At 42.7% G+C, this 27,290-nt stretch overlaps 1 protein-coding gene across 1 annotated transcript in view; it reads right to left on the reverse strand.

Moving 5' to 3' along the window:
• RFX3 (regulatory factor X3) overlaps positions 1-27,290 on the reverse strand; it is a 1,639,608-nt gene that overhangs the window by 865,732 nt on the left and 746,586 nt on the right. The window contains exon 4 of the mRNA XM_044061098.1: positions 26,898-26,995. Within this exon, the coding sequence (XP_043917033.1) occupies positions 26,898-26,995 (98 nt within the window). The remainder of the gene's footprint in view (positions 1-26,897; positions 26,996-27,290) is intronic.

Consider the following 27,290-nt stretch of genomic DNA (forward strand, 5'->3'; position numbering starts at 1 on the left):
CCACAGTATTCAAAATATAGAAAGGCAATAAATTAATACAAAATACAAAAAAATAAAAGCAAACTAACCTTTCCTTCACAGCAAAGTGTAGCAGAGTCTGGATGAGCCTTTCTGGTAAAGCTCTGAAATGTTTTACTTTACCCCTTAAATAGAAGGTTTAGTTCCTAGCTCGACCCCCTCAGTTAACAAATGATTAACCTTAAGTGACCTCTTCTATCTTATGAATGAGTCCTTAATTGATCAGTTCTAATTTCTGCCTGACTCAGAAGAGAGAGCTGTGGTCTCTTTTGAAGTTTTAATATGCTGTTAAAGCAGAATGCAAGTAAAACACAAGGTAAAGAAAACAAACCACAGTATTCAAAATATAGAAAGGCAATAAATTAATACAAAATACAAAAAATAAAAGCAAACTAACCTTTCCTTCACAGCAAAGTGTAGCAGAGTCTGGATGAGCCTTTCTGGTAAAGCTCTGAAATGTTTTACTTTACCCCTTAAATAGAAGGTTTAGTTCCTAGCTCGACCCCCTCAGTTAACAAATGATTAACCTTAAGTGACCTCTTCTATCTTATGAATGAGTCCTTAATTGATCAGTTCTAATTTCTGCCTGACTCAGAAGAGAGAGAGCTGTGGTCTCTTTTGAAGTTTTAATATGCTGTTAAAGCAGAATGCAAGTAAAACACAAGGTAAAGAAAACAAACCACAGTATTCAAAATATAGAAAGGCAATAAATTAATACAAAATACAAAAAATAAAAGCAAACTAACCTTTCCTTCACAGCAAAGTGTAGCAGAGTCTGGATGAGCCTTTCTGGTAAAGCTCTGAAATGTTTTATTTTACCCCTTAAATAGAAGGTTTAGTTCCTAGCTCCACCCCCTCAGTTAACAAATGATTAACCTTAAGTGACCTCTTCTATCTTATGAATGAGTCCTTAATTGATCAGTTCTAATTTCTGCCTGACTCAGAAGAGAGAGAGAGCTGTGGTCTCTTTTGAAGTTTTAATATGCTGTTAAAGCAGAATGCAAGTAAAACACAAGGTAAAGAAAACAAACCACAGTATTCAAAATATAGAAAGGCAATAAATTAATACAAAATACAAAAAATAAAAGCAAACTAACCTTTCCTTCACAGCAAAGTGTAGCAGAGTCTGGATGAGCCTTTCTGGTAAAGCTCTGAAATGTTTTATTTTACCCCTTAAATAGAAGGTTTAGTTCCTAGCTCCACCCCTCAGTTAACAAATGATTAACCTTAAGTGACCTCTTCTATCTTATGAATGAGTCCTTAATTGATCAGTTCTAATTTCTGCCTGACTCAGAAGAGAGAGAGCTGTGGTCTCTTTTGAAGTTTTAATATGCTGTTAAAGCAGAATGCAAGTAAAACACAAGGTAAAGAAAACAAACCACAGTATTCAAAATATAGAAAGGCAATAAATTAATACAAAATACAAAAATAAAAGCAAACTAACCTTTCCTTCACAGCAAAGTGTAGCAGAGTCTGGATGAGCCTTTCTGGTAAAGCTCTGAAATGTTTTATTTTACCCCTTAAATAGAAGGTTTAGTTCCTAGCTCCACCCCTCAGTTAACAAATGATTAACCTTAAGTGACCTCTTCTATCTTATGAATGAGTCCTTAATTGATCAGTTCTAATTTCTGCCTGACTCAGAAGAGAGAGAGCTGTGGTCTCTTTTGAAGTTTTAATATGCTGTTAAAGCAGAATGCAAGTAAAACACAAGGTAAAGAAAACAAACCACAGTATTCAAAATATAGAAAGGCAATAAATTAATACAAAATACAAAAAATAAAAGCAAACTAACCTTTCCTTCACAGCAAAGTGTAGCAGAGTCTGGATGAGCCTTTCTGGTAAAGCCAATAGGTTAGTACTAAGCTAACTGCCCTTTCGAGCTATTTTAAGCTTAGCCAATTATCCCTTGTGAGACTCAAACCCTGCGCCTTGTGTATGTAAGGCGAATACCTTAAACTTTAGGCCACCCTCCCAACCCCATTTATTCATCCTGCAATGATTATCAAACATACAAAGACTCCACAGGACTAAAAAAATTATGCTGTTTTTCATTCCCTGCTTATGTATAGCCTATGAACTGAACTAGTATTCTATAGTGACTATGAAAGTAAGAGATTGTGCCTACTTGTTGTTCTTGCTGAAAGATATCTGCCTACAAGGATAATAGCAGTAAAGTTTTATTTATTTAATTAAACAGTTATACACTATATTTTTCTTTTATGAGGTAGGAAGTGCATGGCCTTATGAGAGACATTAGGACACATCATTTATAGTCAGTTTGGATGGGAGGAGGTTGTTTTACAGCTGTATAATGGCAGTTAATGATCCACTGTGAGTTACACAATGAAGCAATAATTATGTACGACTGTTGGAAGTAAAAAAACATGTTATAAAAGTGCTCTTTTTTAAGCATGTAAGAGTATTTTCCTTCTGTGTGTGAAATATGTACACCTGGGAGATTACTGGAAGAATATAAAATAGGCAGCCAAGAGTGGGGCAGATGACAGAAGCTATAACCTAACCTGGATGGGGGTTTCTGATGAGATATGTGAAGTCAATAGCAGCGTCAGTGCTATCCTGCTGGTTCTGCCAGCAGGAAATCTATTAAAAGAAAACTGGCAAGACATACCAAAGGAGATCTTCAAAATCCTGCTTGGACTTTGAGTTCCATCTATAAAGCCAATAAACGCTGGTAAAGAAACTTACAACATTTATAAACCACTGAAGCTTGACATAAGCTTATTAGTTCACAGCACCCCTGTGAGGAAACTGTGGCTCCCCAGGGCGCAGCAGGGCACAGTTTGGGAACCCATGCTCTAACCAATAGAGAATTCATTTTTGACATAATTTATGAGGTCCTGAAAACTCAGCCAGGCAAGCCTCCTCAAAATAGTACCAGTGGCAACAGCCCTGGAAGCAGTGCTTACAGAGTCAAAAACACACTTCAAACAATGAGCGACAAAGTACAGTTTTGCACCTACCATAAATGTAGATGTTTGAGTGTAAACACTGCTGCAGTCATTACACTTGGGTTATCCTGCAGTCAGGCGGTTCCCCAGTCAGCCTGAGTTCCAAAGTCTTGGTCCGGCGTCGGTAGCTGTCGCCTCCTCCCTGACGTCAGTGTGACAGGGGTATATAAGATGCAGCCGACGCCATTTTCTTCAGTTTTTCTTGCCCCAGATGTCAGGTGCCCCCAAATAGGTAGGCAATTCAAATTGCTAGTAAAATATACAAAAGAAAAGCAAACAACCATTTTTAGTTACCAGCAAATACTCCCCATAGGTAGTACAGGGTAGAGGTCACAAGTATGTAAATATTCCCCATAGGTAATAAAGGGTAGATGACCTAGGTAAGTACCAGAAAGTAAGAGGGGAAGGAGGGAGGGTAACCTGGACTGCAACAGTGTTTACACTCGAACATCTACATTTATGGTAGGTACAAAATTGTACTATGTTCATTGTGTTACACTGCTGCAGTCATTACACTTGGGTGGAATCCCAAAGCTGAAGTAGGGAGGCTGGATCTATAAGGCATTAGGGGTGGCTATAAGGCCCTGCAGTACAGCAGTGGTGAAGCCAGCTCTGGATTTGGAGTATAAAGGCAAATTGTAATGTTTGGTGAAGGTATGCACAGAACTCCATGTTGCTGCTTCAAAAATATCCTTGGTAGGTACTCCTATGAGGTAGTCAGTTGAAGTGGCTGTTGCCCTGGTGGAGTGAGATCTAATGCTGGTAGGTACAGGTTTCCTATGGTGGGTATAGCAGAAATGTATACAGTGTCCTATCCATTTTGAAATAGTCTGCTTTGAAATGGCTTTTCCATGTGCTCCTGTAGCATATGCTACCAATAATTGCTCAGATTATCTGAAAGCTTTGGTTTTGTCCAAGTAGAAGCATAACTGTCTGTGAATGTCCAAAGAATGTAGTAGTCTCTCCCCTTTGTTCTGTGGTTTTGGATAAAAAGTTGGCAAGTGAATAGTTTGGTTTAGAGCCACACTTGATACCACATTTGGCATAAACGTAGGGTTAGTTCTTAAAGACACCCTGTCCTGGTGGAAGATGAGGAAAGGTTCCACTGCCATTAGTGCCTGTAATTCTAAAACTCTTCGTGCTGATGTTATTGCCAATAGCAGAGCAGTTTTCCAAGAGATGTATTTTAATTCTGCTGTGTTAGCTGGCTCAAAAGGAGGTAAAGTTAATTTTTCCAATACAAAGTTGAGGTCCCAAGTTGGTGTATGTGCTCTACTGGGCGGTCTTATGTTTTTAGCCCCTCTGAGGTACTGTTTGAGCAAAGGATTAGAAAAAATTGGTGGATCCGTGTTGTAATGAGCAGAAATAGCTGAGGCGTGGATCTTGATGGATGAAAAGGAGAGGCCCTTGTCCAGCATCTCAGTTAAGTATTGAAGTATCTGAGGAATGTTTGGGACAAGAGGGTCAAGGCTGTGCGCTTGGTTCTAGGCACAGAATATCTTCCATTTATCCGAGTATGCTTTCCTTGTGCTAGGCCTTCTGGCCTCCAGAATGACATCCATAACAGCTTTGGAAAGAGGCATTGCTTGCTTGACTAAGGAATTTTCCATGCAGCTAGATTTAAGGTCTTTAGCTGGCTGTGAAGTATCTGATTGTTGTGCTGTGTCAGCAACCATGGGATTTGAGGCAAAGTCCAGGGTGGTTCTTGTGCTAAGTTTTTTAAGATTGGGTATCAGTGCTGGCGTGGCCAGTCTGGTGCAATCAGGATCATCTTTGGCTCTTCCTGCCTGTCTTTTATGAGTACCTTTGGAAGGAAAGGTAAAGGAGGGAAAGCGTATACTTGTAGTTTTTTCCAGCTGAATGAGAGGGCATCCACTTTCCATGCTTGTGGATGGTAGCTCCTTGTGCAGAATTTATGTAATTGGCAGTTCATTGGGGAAGCAAATAGATCTATGTCTGGGTTCCACTATTTTTGTGTTATCATTCTGAATATTTGTGGGTTCAATTCCCATTCATGGGGGTCGATGATGTTTCTGCTTAGGTCGTCTGCCACTGTGTTTTTCTCTCCTGGCAGGAATTGTGCTTGCAGATGAACTTGGTAGTTTAGAGTTGTGTTCCACAAGGTCATGGCTTGGAGTGTGTGCCCCCTTGCTTGTTTATGTACCACATAACTGTGGTGTTGTCTGTCTTTAGCAGTAATTGTCCTGGATGCAGCAGGTCCTTGAAAGCTATAATAGCATTTTGTACAGCTAGCATCTCTTTTTGATTGATGTGGAGATGTCTTTGCTCTCTGGGCCACTTGCCCTGGATACATTTTCCTGCCATGTGTGCTCCCCAGGTGTAATCCGATGCATCTGTTGTCAGTGTTTGCCTGGCTGTGGGTTGAGTGAAAGGCTGTCCCTTGTTGAGGTGACAAGCTTGTGCCCACCACTGAAACTCCTGTTGTAGGCAAAGAATTAGTGGTATAACTGTTTCCAAACTTTGACAGTGTTGAGACCATACACTCTTTAGGTACCATTGTAGTTTCCTCATATGCAGTCTGGCATATGGAATTAGTAGTATGCAAGATGCCATGTAGCCCAAGGCCTGCAGAATTTTTCTTGCAGGGAGTTGGGTCTTTGTTGCCATTAAATGAAAATATTGAGTCAGTTGTCCTTGCTTGTCTGGCGTGAGATAAGCCATCTGGGCCATTGTGTTCAAGCTGGCACCCAGGAATATTATCTCTTGTGAGGGCACTAGTTTTTATTTCTTTTCATTTACTGTGTACCCCAGGCAACTTAACTTTTTTACGTACGCCAGATGCTTTAGTAGAATGTCCTTGCTCTCTGCTTGAATCAGACAGTCGTCCAGGTATGGATAAATTTGAATTCCTTTTTGCCTGAAAAATGCAATTACTGGTGCCAGGCACTTTGCGAAGACCCTGGGCGCAGTAGATAAGCCAAAGGGCAGTGCAGAGAATTGATAGTGCATTGAACCAGCTAGAAATCTGAGGTATCTTCTGCAGTTTTGTCTGATAGGGGCATGCAGGTATGCCTCTTTGAGGTCCAAAGTCACGAGCCAAGCTTTCTTGCCCAGCATGGGAAGAAGCTGCTGTAGTGTCAACATCTTGAACTTCAGAACATCTAGGTACGTGTTTAGTGAAGAAAGGTCCAGAATGGGTCTCCAGGCTTTGTCCTTTTTGGGAACCAAAAAGAGTCTTGAGTAAAATCCTTGTCCTTGTTCCTGTGGTGGTACCTTTTGAATAGCTCTCATGTCCATGAGTGCTGTAATTTGTTTTTGAGCCTCTGCCCATTGATTTGGTGGCAGATTTGGCATTCCTTTTAACCTTGGCAGAGTGTGAAAGTGGAACCTGTAACCTTGAGATACAATGTTGAGAACCCATTTGTCTTTGGTGATGCAATGCCAGTTGTGATAGAAAAGTGCCAGTTTTCCTCCTAAGGGAGCTGCCAAGAGGGAGCTGTTTGGCAGCTGCAGTGGAAAGTCATTGAGGCTGCTTTTTATAAGGTTGAGGCCTGTCTTCCCCTTCTTTCTGGCCTGGTGTACCCCATTGTCGAGGCCTGTAAGGGCCTTGTGCCTGACCTCTACCTCTTGGATGTCTGTATCTGCCCCTTTGAGGTCTATCTGTGACTGGAAAGGACCAATTCTTTGTTGGCCAATTTCTGCTAAAACGAGGAGGCTGAACCTGTAAGAAATCTTTCACCATTTGCATAATGCTCTGGAATCTCTGTCAGAGGGAACTGGGTTTTTTGCTGATGAGGCCTTAATCCCTTTGGATCCCTGAGAAATAGTTTCAGGTTCAGCAACAGGGCTTTTGTACAGAAATTTGTGAGAGTCAGGGACTCTGTAATATCTATCAGGTTTAACTGGGGCTGGGGGTAAGGAGTCAGGGTTTAAACTGGATTCAGTGTACACATCATCCACAATATCTAAAACCGGTGGGATAGCAAGGGGTCTATGTTGAGGCAATAAAAGGAAGTCTCTGAGCCTTTTCTTGGATTCTGAGCAATCCTGGCCTTCCCAATGGAAATGTTCCCTCATGGTATGTAAGGTCTTCCCAAAGGAGTAATCCTCAGGTGGAGAGGCTGATCAGAATCCTCATAAGGGGGTAAAGAATATCCTAGGTCCGAGGAAGAGTCTGAGGAAATGGACACCTGGTCGGAAGATTCATAGTCTGCATCCTGTCTGGGCCTTTTATCAGGAGGGGGATGGGACCTCCTGATCAGGGTGATTAGGTCCTCAGTCATTTTTAGCATTTGTTTCTTAGGCATGGAAGCCTGTCCTGGAGAGAGTTGTGTCTGTTTCTTTGCTTTTAAGGGGGGCTTAGACTTAGCAGAGGGTTTAATGGTTAACTGGGTAGGTCTGAAAACACCCTCTGTAGCTGTGGATTGCTCAGCTACTTCGGTTCCCTCTATAGGGTTAGGATCGGAAAGCTGAAAACCTAGTGTGTCTGAAGGCCCAGCCAGCTCCACGTGGGAGTCGGTCTGTGGTTCTGTGGAAGCGGTCGTCAGGGGCTATGTAGGCGCCTCGCTGAGAACCGGCGACCGGCCTAAAAGAGGCCTCGTCGTCAGTTTTGGGCCACGGATGCCTGTCCTTGTGCTTTTTATGCATTGCAGTCATCGGAAGTTCCGACGGCATGGTGTAATTGAATTTTCTGCCAAAATAATGTCGGGCAAAATCAAACCAACGTTTAATAGTGCGCTTGTTAAACCTAGCACAAAACCGACAACCAGTGACGTCGTGGTCAGGGCCTAGGCATGGAATACAATAGGAGTGGAAATCCTTATGAAGTATTTGTTTCCCACAAGAAATACAGTTATTAACTTTTACTGACATCAGTCTGAGGCAAGAAAAAGTTTCTCCAACGGGATACTTAGCTTTTTTAGAAGACTTCGGTTCTGGATTCGGAATGAAAACCTCAGAAGTCGGTCGACCGGCACTTGCGAACTGCTTCTGCTTCAGGTACCGCGCGGCAAGAAAGACTGAAGAAAATGGCGTCGGCTGCATCTTATATACCCCTGTCGCACTGACGTCAGGGAGGAGGCGACAGCAACCGATACCGGACCAAGACTTTGGAACTCAGGCCGACTGGGGAACCACCTGACGGCAGGATAACCCAAGTGTAATGACTGCAGCAGTGTAACACGATGAACATCATGAGAAACAGAAGAAACCAGACTAGAGAAAGTAGACATTTCCTCCCAAGAAGAAACTATAGCCAAAACATTCCTCTTACTTTCACAATTACTCAGTGTAAACTTTAACACGTAAGCCTGACAATTCATAATTCTGAAAGTCAAAGTTGCAGAAGCATACACTTTTTCTCCAAACTTAACAATAGCGTTACCATCCTTGTTAGAAGAATTAGAATTAACAAAATTCTTGACAGTAGCGGGATTAATTGGGTCAAGTTTGGGATTAGTGTATAAAAACTTGAAAGACTGAGGAAAGTATAGTTGTGTACACTTACCATAAATGTGGATGTTCGAGTGTATTCACTGTTGCAGTCATTACATTTGGGGTAATCTGCTGGCAGGTTGCCCTCAGTCAGTCTGAATTCCAAGGTCTTGGGTCCTGCGTCAGTTGTTGTCTCCTCTTCCATGACGTCAGGGGTATAAAACAAGCAGCCCCAGATGTCAGGTGCCCCCCAAATGGGGAGCAAAAATACATATAAACTATATATACATGCAACAATATAAACTTTACCGTCATCTAAAAGCAAATACACCACAAAGGCTGTAGAATATAGTGAAGGAAAAAGAAACTCCAGAATAAATGGGGGATGGCGGGCGGGTAAACCTGGACTGCAACAGTGAATACACTCAAACATCTACATTTATGGTAAGTGTACATAACTGTACTATGTTCTTCATGTTTCACTGTTGCAGTCATTACATTTGGGTAGAATCCCAAAGCTATGGATGGGAGGCTGGAGCTAAACAGTATTAGGGGCGGCTATAAGGCCCTGCAGAACTGCAGTGGCAAAGCCTGCCCTGGACCTAGAGAAGAGAGGCAAATGATAATGCTTTGTAAAAGTATGAACAGAACTCCAAGTAGCAGCTTCTAGAATGTCTTTGGCTGGTACCCCTCTGAGAAAAGCTGCTGATGTAGCTGCAGCCCTAGTGGAATGAGACCTAATGCCCTTGGGCACCGGTTTACCATGATGTAAGTAGCAGAAACGAATGCAGTGGCTTATCAACTTTGAAATGGTCTGCTTTGAAATAGCCTTTCCCTCTGATCCTGCAGCAAAATGCCACCAGTAGCTGCTCAGTTTTTCTTAGAGCTTTAGTCCTGCTCAAGTAGAATCTTAGTTGTCTGTGTACTTCCAAGGAATGTAGAATCTGCTCCCCCTTGTTCTGCGGATTTGGATAAAAAGTTGGCAGATGAATAGTTTGGTTAAGAGCCACAGTGGAAACCACCTTAGGCATAAAGGAAGGATTGGTCCTGAGGGACACCCTGTCTGGGTTAAATATGATAAAAGGCTCCACAGCCATGAGGGCCTGTAGCTCTGCAACCCTTCTTGCTGAAGTAATTGCCAGGAGCAAAGCTGTTTTCCATGATAAGAACTTTATATCTGCAGTAGCAGCTGGTTCAAATGGAGGCAGGGTGAGCTTTTCCAAAACAAAATTGAGGTCCCATGCAGGAATTGGTGATCTTCTGGGAGGCCTTAAATTTTTGGCCCCTCTAAGATACTGCTTTAGCAAAGGATGAGAAAAGATTGGTGGCTCAGTGTTGCAATGAGCGAGATGGCAGAGGCATGGATTTTTATTGATGAAAAAGGTAGGCCTTTGTCAAGCATCTCAGTCAAGTATTGTAAAATCTGAGGAATATTTGGTTCTGCTGTGTCAGTTCCTTGTGCTTGGTTCCAAGCACAGAATCTCTTCCATTTATCAGCATAAGATTTTCTAGCACTAGGCCTTCTGGCTTCCAAAATGACACCCATCACAGCTTTACTGAGAGGTGTTGTTTGAATAACTACATGATCAGCCATGCTGCCAGGTTCCGTGTTTGGAGCTGATTGTGCCGGATCTGATTGTTTTGCTGAGACAGTAAGTGAGGTATTTGAGGCAAGTACCAAGCTGGGCATTGAGACATATTCCTTAGGATTGGGTAACAGTATTGGTGGAGCCAGTCCGGGGCAATTAGTATCATCTTTGTTTTTTCTTGTCTGACCTTTAGTAGGACCTTGGGAAGAAGAGGCAGAGGAGGAAAGGCGTAAACTGATAGGTTTTTCCAACTGAAGGATAGGGCATCCACTTTCCGTGCTTGTCTGTGATAAGTCCTTGTGCAGAATTTGTCCAGTTGATAATTCTGAAGAGAGGCAAATAGGTCTATGTCCGGGCTCCCCTATTTCTTTGTTATCATGCTGGAGACTTGTGGATCCAGTTTCCACTTGTGAGGGTCCATAAGGTTTATGCTTAAGACGTCTGCCAGAGTATTTTGCTTTCCTGGCAGGAATTGAGCTTGAAGATTACTTGGTAAGTCGAGGCTATGTCCCACAGTGCCATGGCCAGTGTGCAAAGGGGGTATATGTGTGTGCCCCCCTGCTTGTTTATGTACCACATAACCGTGGTGTTGTCTGTCTTTATCAGTAGTTGTCCTGGATGAAGTAAGTCCTTGAAGGCTGTCAAGGCATTTTGAACAGATAACATCTCTTTTTGGTTGATATGCAGATGCATTTGTTTTGGGGTCCATATGCCCTGAATGCATCTTCCCGCCAGGTGGGCCCCCCATGCCTAGTCTGATGCATCTGTAGTTAAGGTTTGGCTGGCAGGGGGCAGAGTGAAAGCCCGTCCCATGATATGGTGACATGCCTCTGCCCACCATAGTAACTCCTGTTGTAGGCAAGGAATGAGAGGAATCATTGTTTCCAGACTGTGACAATGTTGACTCCATACACTTTTTAGGTACCACTGTAGTTTCCTCATATGCAGTCTTGCATATGGAATCAGTAGAATGCAGGATGCCATGAACCCCCAAAGCCTGCAGAATTTGTCTTGCAGCTAACTGGGTTTTTGTTGCCATCTGTTTGAAGTAAATAGTCAGTTGCCTTTGTTTGGCGTGAGGAAAGCCATCTGGGCAGTTGTATTCAAGCTTGTACCCAGGAATGTTATCTTTTGAGAGGGTACCAACTGTGATTTATTTTCGTTTATTGTGTACCCTAGGCATGTTAGAAGCCTTTTCACAAACGCCAGATGCTGAAGAAGAATGTCCTTGTTCTCTGTTTGAATGAGACAGTCGTCCAAGTAAGGATAGATTTGTATACTTCTTTGTCTGCAAAATGCAATTACTGGTGCCAGGCACTTTGAAAAGACCCTGGGCACAGTAGATAAACCAAAGGGCAGTGCAGAGAATTGGTAATGCATAAAGCCAGCCTTAAAATGGAGTTATCTTCTGCACGATTCCCTTATTGGGATATGGAGGTATGCCTCTTAAGTCTAAAGTCACCAGCCAAGCGTTCTTGTCCAGCATAGGCAGAAGTTAGCATTTTGAATTTTGGAATGTCCAGGAATGTGTTCAGAATTGATAAATCCAGTATTGGGCACCAGGCCTTGTCTTTTCTGGGTACCAACAACAGTCTTGAGTAAAACCCTTGTCCTTTTTTCCTGTTCTGGCACGGGCTGAATAACCCCCATATCCATGAGGGATGTAACTTGTTTCTGTGCCTCTGCTCATTGATTTTTTGGCAGATCTGGCCAACCGTTTGGAATTGTCAGCGTGCGGAAGTGGAATCTGTATCCCTGGGATACTATGTTTAATACCCACTTGTCCTGGGGTTATTAACTGCCAATTTTGAGCATAAAGTGCTAATTTCCCCCTAAGGGTGCTGCCAAAAGATAAGTGCTTCTGGATGGCAGAGGGAAGTCATTGAGATTGTTTACTGTAGGATTACGCTTTATTTCCTCCAGATTTGGAGGTAGAAGCACCCCATTGCTTTGACCTGTAAGAATCCTGTGACTGGTATCTAGAACCTTTACGGTGCCTGGATTTGCCCCGTGGAGCTCTGTCGGACACAGGAAAAGACCAATTTTTTGCAGGCCAGTGTCTACTGAATCTTGGTGGCTGCACTTGTAAGAAGTCTTTTACAGTTTGCATAGACTTAGCTTTGTCTTCCATTTTCTTTAAAACCTCTTCTGCCTTAATACCAAACAGAGTATCATGTTGTAAAGGTGCATCCAGCAATTTAGCCTTAACATGATCAGGCAAATTTTGCTCTTTTAGCCAGGCATGCCTCCTAATCACAGATCCAGTAACTGCGGCCCTGCAGGAGGCCTCTAAGGAATCAAAACCACATTGCAAAGTATGCTGTCCAACTTGTTCTGCTGCATGCAATAATTCCTGCAATTCTTTATTTTCTGCACATTCAGAAATCAACATCATTTTCTGTTTCAGTAATCCCATAACATGCTGTTGATACTTGAGCATATGAAACTGGCAGTTTAAGGCCCTAATTGCCAAGGTTGCAGATGTATAAACCTTCTTTCTCCATCTATCCAGTGCCCCAGAATCTCTATCAGAGGGGGTAGGATTTTTTGCTGTTGAGGCCTTAACACCTTTTGGACCCTGTGAAATAGTTTCAGGGTCAGCAGCAGGGTTTTTAAATAAAAATTTGTGTGAGTCAGGAACCCTGTAATATCTGTCTGGCTTGCTAGGAGTAAGGAGTCTGGAGTCGAGCTCGACTCCGAGAACACATCATCCACAATGTCTAAAACAGGAGGTATGGCTAAAGGACTATGCTGAGAGAGAAGAAGGAAATCCCTAAGCCTCTTTTGTGATTCTGAGAAATCTTGACTCTCCCAGTGAAAATGCTCCCTCAAAGTATGCAAGGTTTCTCCAAAGGAATAATCTTCAGGAGGAGATGCAGATGGGATAGATTCCTCTGCAACAGAATCCTCATAGGATGGTATAGAAAATTTGTGATCAGAAGAAATAGAAACCTGATCTGAAGATTCATAATCAGTGTCTTGCCTAGGCCTCTTATCAGGATTGATTCAAGGTAATTAGGTCTTCAGCCATTTTGATCATCTGCTTTTTGGGCATAGAGGCCTGTGCACGTGGATCATGCATCTGTTTTTTTAGCTTTAGAAGTTGCTTTTGTCTTTGATTTTGAAGTTGGCATCGGTTTTATATAGAAATGCTGAGGCCTGAAGAAACCCTCAGAAGCCGGTGCCTGCTCAGCGGCTCCGGACCCATCCGAGGGAGAGACATCCGCGGGTACAATACTTTGAGAATCTCACTGCGTGTCGGACTTCACATGGGTCTCGGTAGAGGCCTGCGACTCGAAAGTAGCGGGTATCAGGGGCTGCAAAAGCACCTCACTGAGTACCGGCGCACCGGCAAACTGGCTTAGGAGAAGCTTCATCTTTGGTTTTGGACCTTGACGGTCTGTCTATGTCCTTTTCTTTGCGTTTTTTTGTGAACTCTGGTAGTTAGATTGCTATCCGACAACATTTCAGGATAGTTAAATCTGTTTCCAAAATATTTTGAAGCAAAAATATACTGACGCTTAATATTGCATTGGTTAAATCTAGCACAAAACCGACAGCTAGGCACATTATGATCAGGGCCTAGGCAAGGAATATGTACAAATGGAAATCCTTATGAGGTATTTGCTTCCCACAAGTAATGCAATTATTAATTTTTACTGACATCGGTATAGAGCAAGAAAAAGTTTCCCCAACAGGGTACTTAACTTTAATGAAGACTTCGGTTCTGAATCTCGAATTCGAAAATTTCAGGAGTCGGCCGACCGGCACTTGCGAACTGCTTCTGCTTCGGGCACCACGCGGCAAGAAAGACTAAAGAAAATGGCGTTGGATGCCTGTTTTATACCCCTGATGACCTGACGTCATGGAAGAGGAGACAGCAACCGACGCAGGACCCAAGACTTTGGAATTCAGGCCAACCGAGGGCAACCTGCCAGCAGATTACCCCAAATGTAATGACTGCAACAGTGAAACACGAAGAACATCTTTGTAAATTCTATTAGATATCTTAGGGGCAGCAGTTTGACTGTCAGAAAAAAACACACGCTGTGACAAACACATCCTCCAATACTGAGAGCAGTGCAGGATGAGTGAAGGTTCTGAAAATTCCAGTTGTAGCAATTCATAGTATTTTCTAAGGAACTGAGAAACCTCAGTGCTCTCCCACTGGAAATGGTCTCAGAGTAACAGAGTCCCTCACAGGTAGATCCAGATACCATTTCTCCTCAGAATATGAACCAGTCAATAACTTTTGGAGATAAATGCATCTGTCCCTTCACATTCCCCTACAACATCCTGAAACTCTTTAGGGAAAGAGAAATCCATTTAACCTTTAATGGAAACCACCTTACAGGAAAGGTCAATAACCTACACAAGACCCTGAGCCAAGCTCAATATATTTCTTCTGTCTACAGAAACCGACACAAAACTTGGATGTTTAGTTTTCTGTCTCTTCTTGACAAGAATGTTAGGGCAAACAGGTCTAGTGTTGCCAGTAACAACTTCCCCAGGGATGGGAATTACATTCTGGTAAGAAGGATCATATTTCCTTCCCCTTCTCCAATGACTGACAAGAGTGTCTCTCCCTTGCCTACAGAGGGTACCACAACAGCCACAGGACATGGCTATCCCCTGGTCCATAGTGGCTGTATGAAAATAAAGTTGAGTGGTGTGAGTAACCAGCTTCGGACATAGCAGAGTCACCCACCTGCAGCTGTGGCAAATTTCCAGCCTGCTGTAATGGCAAAGGCTTCATTAACTTTTTTTTTTTAAGAAGGTCCAATCACAGGACCAGTAGATTGCTCCATGGTCAAGCTTATATATGTTTGTTTCCTGGAGAAACTTACCATCAGTAGTTAGTAAAATAGGATAACAAAAAGTAATTTTCCCACAAAAACACACTGTAAAGCATTTCAAACACATTCTTCAGCACCCCCCCCCCAAGTAAAATAAATACATTTTTCCAAAGTAGTTTTAAACAACTTTTAACAAAAAAAAAATGTAAAAGGTGCACGCTTATTTAAATATACATAAAAGTCACAGAGCAGTCAAAACATCTGCCCAAAAATGGAACAGCATTAGCTGACTGTTGATCCTCAAAAGTCCATAAAGAAGCACTCTTCTCAGGGCGGGAAAGTTCTGAAGGGCTCAACGTCCAAACATGTCTTTTTACTCAGCATAGCTCAAGTTCACAGTTTGGCCATTTGGAATTTTCCCTAAAGCTTTTGACACTGGCTAGCTGTTACATCCTATGCAGGGTATAATCCATATAGCTTAGGTTAATGCAGTAGTGATCAATATGAATAAAGAATAGTTGTGTAAAATCTTACCATAACCATAGATGTCTTTCTCTTCCATGTTGCAGTATTCATTACAGTAGGGGGATATGGCCGCCAGCAGCACCGTACATCTGGTCAGTATACCAAAGTCTTCAGTAAGGGGTACGTGCGAAGCAGCATACTACTGTCATAAACCAACGTCGGCTATAAATGTGACATCTACATGGACCCAAGTCAGGACTGATTGCCGCAGAAGATATGGCTGAAACAATAGAAAGCATTTCAGCTAAACAAGACTATAGGAAGGAGCCTATAGGACAAACAAAAAGGCTCTACCTGGGACTATGAGAAAATCCTACATATAGTAATATAACCAACACCAAGAAAACACCTCTACCAAACTATATAACCATAAAACTCCAAAAATAAAGGATAGAGGGGAGGAGGGTGGGTTCTGAATACTGCAACATGGAAGAGAAGGACATCTATGGTTATGGTAAGATTTTGCACACCTATTCTATGTCCTTCTATTCTCACGTTGCAGTATTCATTGCAGTAGGGAGAGTACCAAAGCTATTAGGTATTCCCTTGGGTGGTTGGTGCAGGAGAAGAGTTAAGGAGACCCTGCAGAACAGATCTGGCAAAGCCAGCTCTGGATCTGGATATTAAATCCAGTTTGTAATGCTTAGTGAAGGTGTGAACAGAAGACCAGGTAGCTGCCTCTAGAATGGTGGCATGGTCCAGGCCTTTGAAAAAGGCTGCAGAAGAAGCTGCAGCCCTAGTGGAATGAGCCTTTACTTTTGAGGCTAAAAGCTTGCCATGGAAGTCATGGTAAAAGGAGATGGGCTTTGAGATCCATGAAGCAATGGTTTGCTTAGAGACCGCTCTGCCTAGGGCTCTAGGGTGAAAGGAGACAAATAGCTGGTCTGATTTTCTAATAGACTTGGTTTTATATAGGCAGAATCTGAGCTGCCTGTGCACATCCAAGGAATGAAGTTTCCTTTCTGAGGAATTCTGAGGTTGTGGAACAAAAATGGGCAGGTTAATAGATTGGTTCAAGGAAAACTCATTCAGTACTTTAGGCATGAATGAAGGATTAGTCCTCAAAGAGGCTCTGTCTTTGTGGAAAATGAGATAAGGTGGAATGGCCATGAGGGCTTGGATTTCTGAGATCCTATACCTGACATCACTGACATACACTCCTGCTGGGCCTTATACTCCTTCTGCTGGGCTTTCAAGTTCTGAGGTCTTTGCGTGCAGACGTCACATTTAAGGAACCTGGTTCATGGCCCTAAGTGTGACATCCCATGTAGCTGCAACAATCAAGCTGAAGCTTTAGTATAGGAGCTGACGTATGGGTCACCTGAGGTGGAAAATCCCACAACAAAAATACTGCAACATAGGAATAGAAGGACATCAAAAGTTTATCAACCACAGGGTCAAGTTCAGGTTGTGAAGCTGTGGGTGTATCAGAGATCCCATGTCTTGTGTGAGTAGATCAAACTTTTGAGGTAATTTGTGGTGATTGCTCCTGCCTAGCTGAACTAAAAGAGGGAACCGATGCTGTCTTGGCCAAAAGGGGGTCACCAGTAGGATTTTTGATCTGTCTTTCTGAATCTTCAGTAAGACTTTCTGAATTAAGAGATATTGGGGGAAGGCATACAGGTACATCTTTTCTCAACAGAAGGAGAAGACGTCCACTTTCCATGCTTGTGGATGGGGTAGCCTTATGCAGAAGAGGGGTAGTTGTCTGTTCTGGGAGGAGGCAAACAGATCTGCTTTTGGAATGCCCCAGTTGTGTACAATGTCCAGAAACACCTCCCTGTGTAACATCCATTCATGAGAAGGTGCCATGGTTCTGCTTAAGAGTGCCTGCCAATATATTTTCTGAGGTTGGACTATGAACAGTCAGTAGGTGAAGTAACAGAGAACTGGCAAGATTCCAAATCTGAATTGCTAGAGAGCACAGAGGGTAGGATTTTGTTCCCCCTGCTTGTTGACATACCATAGCACAGTCATGTTTGTCTATGATGACCAGTGTGCCTGGTAGCCGAAGCTGCTGAAAGGTCTGTAGAGCCAGGAGTAAGGCTCTCATTTCTTTTATGCTGATGTGATCCTGTAGTCTGTTCATAGGGATCAGAGAAGCTATATGTCCTAGGAGCTTCAGGAACTCTCTGTCTGACAAGATAAGAGGGGATAGCAGGGATAGGAGGTTCTAAAGCAAGCTGTCTATCTTTTGTTGGGCAATGAAGGCAGTCATTAGAACTGTCTGTATCCTGCAACCCAGAAAGGTTATGTCCTGGGTAGGGGTGAGCTGAGATTTTTGCAAATGTAGAGTGAATCTGCAGGTTTCCAGGATGCTGGAGACCAGATGCAAATGTAGTGTTAAGGAGTGATGTTCCTTGTGAAGAATGAGGAGATTGTCTAGATATGGATAAATCTCAACAGACTGCAGTGAGCTATCAGTGGGGCTAAACATTTTGTAAAGACCCTGGATGCAGTAGAGAGACCAAAAGGCAAAGCAGAAAAATTGAAAATGAGAGGAGCCTACAGAAAACAGTAGGAATTTTCTGCATGAAGGGTGAATGGGAATATGCAGACAAGCATCTTTCAAATCCACTGAGACCATTTAAGCCTGAGGTAGGATAAGAGGCAGTAATATCTGTGAGAAAGCATCTAAAAGGTGGGTACCTTGAGGAACAGACTGAGGCAGGACAGGTCTAAGATTGGTCTCCAGGGACCATTCTTTCTTGGAACCAGAAACATTCTAGAGTAGAAACCCTTGCCCATGTGCTGTGGAGGAACTGGCTGAACAGTGCCTTCAATTAAAAGTTGTCTTAAGATGGAGGTGAAGAACTGAATTTTAGTTTTTGGTGGTTGAGGTAAACCTTGGAAAGGTGGGAGAGCTCACCAAACCATGAAATATCCATTCTGGATAATGGATAACACCCACTGGTCGGTGGTGATCTCCTGCCAGGAGGGGAGGGATAGAGTGAGGCGTAGGGACAGAGGGGTGTGACAAGGCAGCTGGTCTGAGTCACAAAGGGGGAGCTCTGTCTTGACCAGGTTGCCTATGAAAGGAAGTAGCTTGTCTAGAGTGTCTCCTTCCCCTAGACTGAGTAGTAGGAGGAGTAGATCGCCTCCCAACAAAATAAGTCTTTTAAGGGTAGTTTCTATGGTACCTAGGAACAGGTGAAACAAGAATATGTTTCAAATTCTGGAGTTCCTTACCTTTCTCCTGTAAGGATTTAAAAAACTCAGCAGAAGCAGTCCCGAATAATGCAGAGATATCGGGGGGGGGGGGGGGCATCTAACAGCTTAGCCTGAAAATTAAGAGATAAAGGCAGTAATCTAAGCCATGAATACCTACGAATGACTGAAACAAATACAGCAGACTTAGAAGAAGCTACCATAGCATCATAACTACACTTGATTGAGTGTCTGGTTACTTGAGAAGCTGTTGAAAGCAGATTCATGAGTTCAGTCTTGGTAGTGGAATCAGTAAGATCAGACACCAAAAAGGAGGCCTTGGCTAGACACAAATCATGCCATGTGAGTCTGATAATTTACCGCCCTTATGGAGAGGGTAGAAGATGTATAAATCTTTTTACCCTGTCTATCCATAAATCTACTCTCTCTGTTTGTAGGGAACAGAGAAGTAGAAGGTAGCTGCCTGGATGATTTGTCTGCAGAAACTGCTACAACAGCAGGGTCTGCTGGAGAGTTTCTGAAGAGAAACTAAGACTGAGGGGGAACTCTATAAAACCTATCAGGTCTCTTGGAAGCTAGGGGTTGAGACTCAGGAGCCTGGAAAGCATCCAGAAAGTCTGGTTGCACAGGAAGGACAGTAGAGGGGAAGGCTGGTCCATTTGCAACAGTTCAAAAAAACTTCTTTTAGTGTCAGAAATTTTTGAAACATCTCATTGGAAATGTTGTCTCATTAAATTGATAGTGTCCCCAAAAGAGAATTATTCACCAGGGGAATCAGGTGCCAAGGAATCCTCCTCTTGGGTAACAAAATCATTAGGAGATTCAATCTGAGATGAATAAGAAAGGGATTCATCAGATGAGGAGGTGTCTCTTCAGATTTAACCAAACAGGGGCCAGAGACAGGAGGGTGAGGTTTTTGAAAAGCCTGAAAGGCCTTGAACAAGTTTGGGAGAAAACTTCCCAGTCAGTAGAACGTGGAGTAGCAGAGTGCTTAAGCTTCATTTTGCTCTTGAGAGGGCCTGGAGATTTAGCAGGCTGCATGGCTGACATCGAAGTGGTAGGAAGGGGAGCAGAAGGCCTATCAGAATCAGGGAGCCATGGTTCCCTCTCACCATCAGGCCCTGATGGTTCACAAACCTCAGCGCATGTACCAAGGATTTCCGCCGAACCAGTGTCTAATAAGGTTCCCAACTCGGAATAAATCTGAGATCTGAGGAGTCTCCAGGCTCTCAATCCCCTCAAAAGACTCGGCGGATGTCTGAGGTGCAGAAAGCATTTCAGGCCTAGCTCTCTTGGCCTTCTTTTTAGGCAGCTCATCTGATGGACCTCCCGCACCCTCCATACCTAAAGCCAGGCGTCGGAGCCTCAGATTTTCTAAACATATTTTCAAGGAAGCTAAACAACTTCTAAGGGTCTTAGGGACAAATGATTGGCAAATAACACAGTTCTTGTAATCGTGCCCTTCCCCTAAGCAAAAAACACACTGGTCCTGTGTGTCCTTCTGTGGAATCTCGTCTTCCACAAGCAAACTTGCCCTTCCTAGAAGTCATGGAAAGCTGGAATACAGCAAAATCTTAACAATAAGGTAAGAATAAATCAACTTATCTGTAAGCAGGCAGTCGAACGATAACGAACATATGGTAAACACCTCTAGCTGGCGACTGGACGTCTGACTTGGGTACGTGCAGAGGTCACATTTATAGCCAACGTCGGTTTATGGCACCAGCATACTAAGTCGCACGTACCCCTTATTGAAGACTTTGGTATACTGGCCGGATGTATGGGCACTGCAGGCGGCCATATCCCCCTACTGTAATGAATACTGCAATATGAGAATAGAAAGATATCATACTGTTAGTGCTTGCTACAAACAGAATAGATACATGTTGAATTTCTGATTGCTAATTCACAATTCCTTGGATTTTTTTCTTCTAGTGTATTATTAGCATTTCAAATGTTTGAAAACATCAATTTGTTTGACAGTGTGTTTATTTATAATTTCTTAACTTGTTAAGTGGGCTGGTCTACAGGCCTTTTCATCCATGACCTGAGCTGCAAGAGTAATGCTAAATGCATATATAGGTCTATGTCATAAGATCTAAAGTTCAAAAGACTGAAAATCAAAATATCTAAAATTTAAAATATCGAAGCCCCCCTGCACCCTCCCAAGTTATGTGTGCGTGGTTGGCTGCCCCCCCAGTTTTATATATACAGGCCTTTTCATCCATGACCTGAGCTGCAAGAGTAATGCTAAATGCATATATAGGTCTATGTCATAAGATCTAAAGTTCAAAAGACTGAAAATCAAAATATCTAAAATTTAAAATATCGAAGCCCCGCTGCACCCTCCCAAGTTATGTGTGCGTGGTTGGCTGCCCCCCCAGTTTTATATATATATATCTATATAGCTATATATATATATATATATATATATATATATATATATATATATATATATATATATATATACATACACACACACACCAACTTAGAGATCACACAATAGTGGATTACTGGAAAATTCCCATTTTCAATATTTTACCAGAAAGGCTCATCCAGACTCTGCTACACTTTGCTGTGAAGGAAAGGTTAGTTTGCTGTTATTTTTTGTATTTCTGTATTGCCTTTCTATATTTTGAATACTGTAGTTTGTTTTCTTTATCTTGTGTTTTGCTTGCATTCTGTTCTAACAGCATATTAAAACTTCAAAAGAGACCACAGCTCTCTCTGTTCTGAGTCAGGCAGAAAAATACTACTGTCTTTCTAGTTGCCCGCCTCTTATGTTAATCTGACCATATATCTCATTTCTCTCTACTTTCACTGGCTTATGTGAGTAATCACAAAACCATCACTTTTGAAATCCCACCCTTAAATTATTTAAATTTATTGGCCATCCTACAGTATTTCATAGCACCAAAATACAAAAGTAACCACCCCTTTCAGTCCATCTTACTGTTTTAAAAATAGTAACTCTCCACTAAACCTTAACTTTTAAACAGGTAAAACTCAAGTTACCTACTTTCATATCTAACTTCTCTAGTGCACACTGCAGAGTGCATTCTTTTCAATCTTACCTTTAAGCATCCCTGTTACTAGCACTTTCTCTAATACCTAAAAAGATCATCTCTACTTGACTCCAAGTAGACTTTTCTCTATCTGTTAAACCTAGCACTTGCTCCTACAGTACTTATTACCTTGATACGGCACTCTTATAGATAGCACCCCAAAAGGCAAACCCCATTTCTCGGTCACCCACGTCCCCCGGAATCTCTTTTAAAGTTTTTTTGTCTAGTCCTTCTAGCATGTCGAGTGATCAGTTGCTTGTGTCCTCTCCTGCTCAGCTGGTGGACGTGGGAATATTGAGGCAATGTTACAATTGCCTCATGTACCTGAACAACCCTCTCCTCCTCCCACAAAACACAAATACATGCGAGAGATGCAACTATACGGCCAAACTGGAGGCTGAGCTCTCTCAACATAGGACTGGCAAGACCAGTCAGGAGGAGAAGGTTACCACACACACTATAGACCCAGTCTCACATAGTACCATCACAACCTCAAATCATACACATAAACACACAAAGACATACTCGCGGCTCTGATCAAAAATCTACCAAAACAGCAGAGGCCACCAAAGCAGACACCCAAACAACCACCACCTCAGAACACAACACCTGCAACACATAGACCTCACAGTCAGAGTGTCAAACAGTCACAGCCCTTAAGGCCAAACACAATGCCAGACACACTAGTCATTGGTGACTCCATAGTCAGACACACTGACGTCCCGCTCACCAGACTGAGTAAGGAGAAGGTCACAGTAAGCTGCCTGTCGGGCGCTAGAATCCGCCACATATCGCAAGCACTCAGGTCTCTCAACAGCAGGTACAAATACGACTCAGTCATTGTCCACGCTGGAGTAAGCGACCTGAGGCGTGCCTCCTTGGACTACATGAAAAGAGACATTGAGGAGCTCTCTGATTATGTAGCCCAGGCAGGTATGACCCTGACCTTGAGCAGTATCCTACCTTCACCAAGAATGATGCCACAATACAGAGATAAGATGATCAGCTTTAACAATTGGCTTAAACTCTGGTGTCATTCAAAGGGGATCAATGTCTGTCTGCCTGGGATGACATGCTGGACAAGCCACGCTGCTTACATGGGGCGGCTTGCACCTGTCACCCTGGGATTCGGATATTGGCAAAGGCTCTTGCCACCCCATAGTGCCTTTTTAGGCAAGGCTCAAATTCTAAACCTACCACCCTAGAACACAAAAAGGAAAAAACTAAGGGTGATGCTGCTCAATGCCAGAAGTCTAAATCTCAAAATGCACGCACTCGAGGCCCTTCTCAGTATGGAGAACATCGATGTCTGTGCAGTGACAGAAACCTGGTTCAAGGCTCCTGAGAGCACCCCAGCACTATCAGGTTTTACCTCTTATCATGCGTTCCGGCCCCAAAATCCGGACAATACCAAGAAAGGAGGTGGGGTATCCATATTCATCAAAGACACCCACACCTCAAGACTGGTGGCAACGCGATGCATCGGAGACCATCCAGGTGCAATTAACCATAGGCAAGACTGCTCTACAAATTGTAGCATGTTACAGGCCACCCTCACAAACTCAGGAACCTCACATGGCCTTCCTGAAAACACTAGAGGGATAAATGTATCACCAAACACTATCATACTAGGTGACTTCAATTACCCTAATATAGACTGGGAACACTACTCAAGCCCAAACACCCTAGCCCAAAAGTTCCTGGAATTCATAAACTCAAATGCCATGGAACAACTAGTCACCATCCCACAAGAGGAGAAAACATACTTGATCTCATCATCACGAACATGGGAGCACAATGTTCAACACCGGAAGTATACCCCTCACTGGTGAGATCAGATCACAAACTAATCTCGCTGGAGGTCCTCATCCCACCCCACCTGAAATAAAAAGACCACAGTAAAGAACTTCTCGGCCGACTTCACACTTCTAAAGACTAGTGTGGTCTCCTTTAAGGCCCCGAGCGCAGAAAACAGTACTCAAGCCGCTGAATCATTTACAAATGCCTTCTACCAGCACCTGCAGGACTGCATGGATAAGGCAATCCCAAGCAAAACAAAGACTCTTTGTACCAAAGGCAAGCGTCCAGTCTGGTGGACCCCAGCCATAAACAAACTCTACAACAAAAGGAGGAAGCTACTACAAGATAGAGCAAAATCCTTAAAAGGTAAGACACCCTTGATCACTATAAGTAAAAACTAAGAGCTCTCATAAAATCATCCAAAGCAAATTTTGAGAGAAAAATAGCTAAAGACTCAAAAGACAATCATAAGGCCTTCTTTAGCTATGTTAGAAACCTGGGAGGAAACTCCCAGATATGCTCAGAACTAGTTCAAAATGATGTGAAGATTACTGATCCTACAGACATTGCCAACATACTGGCTGACAGGTTCAGTGCAAACTTCTCCCCTCCCCAAAGGAGAGATATCTATACCAAGCGATTGCAGCCCCCAAACATCTCCAACGCCCAAGTGAGAACTGCTCTCTCCAAAGCAAAAACACAGCATCCATGGGACCTGATGGTGTCCCCGGCTGTGTGCTCCATGAACTCAACGAGGAATTAAACCCACAGCTAGGACAGCTGTTTAATCATAGTCTTACCTCTGGATCGTACCCAGGAGTGGCGCACTGCAACTGTGGTCCCACTTCACAAAGGCGGTGCCTCCACCGACCCTGGAAATTACCGGCCCATTAGCTTGACAAGCCTTATCTGCAAAGCCATGGAGAGGATCATAATGGACCTCATAAATAAAGACATAGGGAATTTGCAGACTTTGGATCCATCCCAGTTTGGCTTTGTCAAAGGCAGATCATGCCTTCTAAACTTGGTTGACTTTTTCGAAACAGTCACCAAAGCCATTGATGAGGGAAATGCAGTCCATACAGCCTACCTCGATCTGGCGAAGGCCTTCGATACAATACCCCACTCGGGTATCATTGAAAAACTCATCAGCTTAAATGTTAACCCATACATCACAAGATGGGTTGCAAACTGGCTGAGTGACAGAACCCACAGGGTCAGAGTTGCTGGCGCCATGTCAGACTCAAAGCCTGTCACAAGTGGTGTACCACAGGGCTCAGTCCTGGGCCCACTCTTGTTTGGCATCTACTTTTCCAAGTACAAGCAAACACAGGAGGGTTATGGCTGACAAAGTTTGCAGATGACTGCAAACTGGGCGCCATAGTAGAAAACACATCTGACACAGATATCCTTCAGAAGGGTCTCACAGAAACGGATAACTGGTGCCAGAGCCATGGCCTAAAGTTAAATGCCAAAAATGCATAGTCATACCCTTCGGAAAAACAAGGTTACCCCTAGCTACCAAATAGGTGACAATCCACTGAGCACAGAAGAAGTTATCAGGGACCTGGGGACCCAGGTTGATAGTAGTCTGTCATTCGACACTCATGTAGCTAAAGTAGTTAGGAAGACCTTCTACATTGCCCACCTTATCATGAAGGGATTCTCATCTAGATCAAGGGAGGTCATAGTCTCCCTATACTCATCACTCATCAGACCAATGATTGAGTACAATGCCCCATTCGAATGTATCTGACCCGACACTTGCAGCAGCTGGAGAGGCCACAAAGTTCCTCACCAAAAGGATAAAGGGTCTCAAACATCTGTCCTATGCTGCCCGACTGAAAGAACTCCAGCTCTATTCAGTCGCCACGCTTGCTCAGAGGTGACCTTTGCCTAACATACAAGGCCATGTCAAACCCAGATTTGATGAATATGCTTCACCTCAAAAATCTAGATCCGTCAGAGTCACAAGGCGGAGACTTAAACCTCGACACGGCTATTAATAGGGCGTGCTGGAGGGATAGATTCATCACCCAAAGACTCCCTATGCTGTGGAATAAAATCCCGGTATATGTGAGGCAGAGCACCTCGCTGGCCTTGTTCAAGAGAAATCTTGACCAATGGATGGGAGATCGCAGATATACCCCAGGGATTACCTCAGTGTCACTGCTCAACAGAGGCACAGCAAAATAATGGGTATAGTTCCCCATACTAAAGGGGTGGCGTAAGCCACAAAACTATGGGCTAGGCTTGTAAATGCCCTCGGGCAGATAGCCTAGTATGAACCTATGAACCTATGAACCTATATATATATGTAAGTAGACATTTTAAAGGAGCCACTGAATCACCATGTTTAGGGGTAGTGTGAGGAAGCCAGACTATACAAAGACACCCCAAGTAGACAAAGGCAGACTATGAAAAATTCACACAGACAGTAGAGGCTATGACTGAACAATGCAGCTGGAGCTGTGAGATCTTACCGCAACGTCACTGTGCTGTACGATATATAAATGCTATGCATTTGTCTTTTAAAACATTGTGGCTTTAGTCCTTATGTGATAAAAGCATGTATGTAAAGGCATGCTGTAGGTGGATTGGACACTCTAAATTGGCCCTAGGCATGAGTGCGTGCGTGTGTTTGCCTTCCGTGGAAGGTTGGGTGCCGGGCTGGCAACTCGACACTGTAAAACTCCACTGCCAATCATGAGCGGACATGTGATCTGCTGTGGCGACCCCTAACTGGGAAAAGCCGAAAGAAGAAGAAGAAGAAAAATTAAAATATGCATTCTAAAGACATCTGCAGTAAAAGTACAGTGGAATTCTAAAAATGAAATGATCTGAAAGTTAAAACTTCGGTAGTGTTTTCATAGACTACCAGAAACACTACTTTTAGTTTTTTAGTGCACAAACTGAAGAACCAAGAACTGTAAGCTAGCAATGCTAATCAATGGGCAACTGTGCCATTTTAGCATTATATTTTAACTAAAGGATAATTTGACAGTGAGATATTTCAGTAATATGGTTTCAACAAAATCAAATTCTGTAATTTAGTATTCTATCATTATACAGGCATACATATTTACATTAGTCACACATGGATCAATCAAAACACATTTATGTGACTTAGTCATGTTGGTGATTATATTTATTTTACTTCCAAATTTAAAATACATTACTAGACTAAAATATATCCATGATCCTATTCACATCTTATTATGTCTTGTAACTTATTTTTTATCATATGTCTGTATTTTGCTACTTACTAATGTGTGTTTGTAACGGTGCTCAGTAGACAGGCATCTAAATAAATCTGAAATTGAATGTACTTCTGGACATGTTTAATTACATTTCCTGTAATTATGCTGTTCTTCTTTAGGAAAGAAGGAAATATGAAGCAGACTTTAAACAACTCTCAAATGAGACATCAGTGACAGGTAATAGAATAAAAAAAAAGGTAAGAATGTGAAAAACATTTTTGTAAAAACAGAAGCACCGGAATTCAAAACTCCTTGGCAAGGTGAGAGTAATACATAAATATAAAGTCGAACATGAGAATAATAAGAAACGTACATGGTTCCATTTGTGTACACGGCTTCAGTACCTTCCACATACTGCACCTGTGTCGGATACACATGCTGCACTTGCTGCACTGTCTGCACTTGCTGGACCTGAAACAAAGGATGTACCCAGTTAATGCAAAAACGGAACATTGTACAAAGATATCTTTGTCTTTTGCACAAAAGTGACTATAATGTCAGAACATAAACTGGTGCATGCCTCCCAAACAACAGGAATACAATAATGTAATTTTAAAACATTTTAAGTGTTTCTATTTTGTACATGATGAACAACGCTCCTAAGAATGACTTACTAGACATGTATTCTTAGTGGAATAGAGCACAGGGTTACACAGAATTATTATTACAGAAAAAAATAGACTGCACCACAACTTCCTGAAAAAGG

Source organism: Protopterus annectens, chromosome 2.part0 (assembly GCF_019279795.1).
Source record: "Protopterus annectens isolate FY-2018-M chromosome 2.part0, PAN1.0, whole genome shotgun sequence".
Classification (NCBI taxonomy): Eukaryota; Metazoa; Chordata; order Ceratodontiformes; family Protopteridae; genus Protopterus; species Protopterus annectens.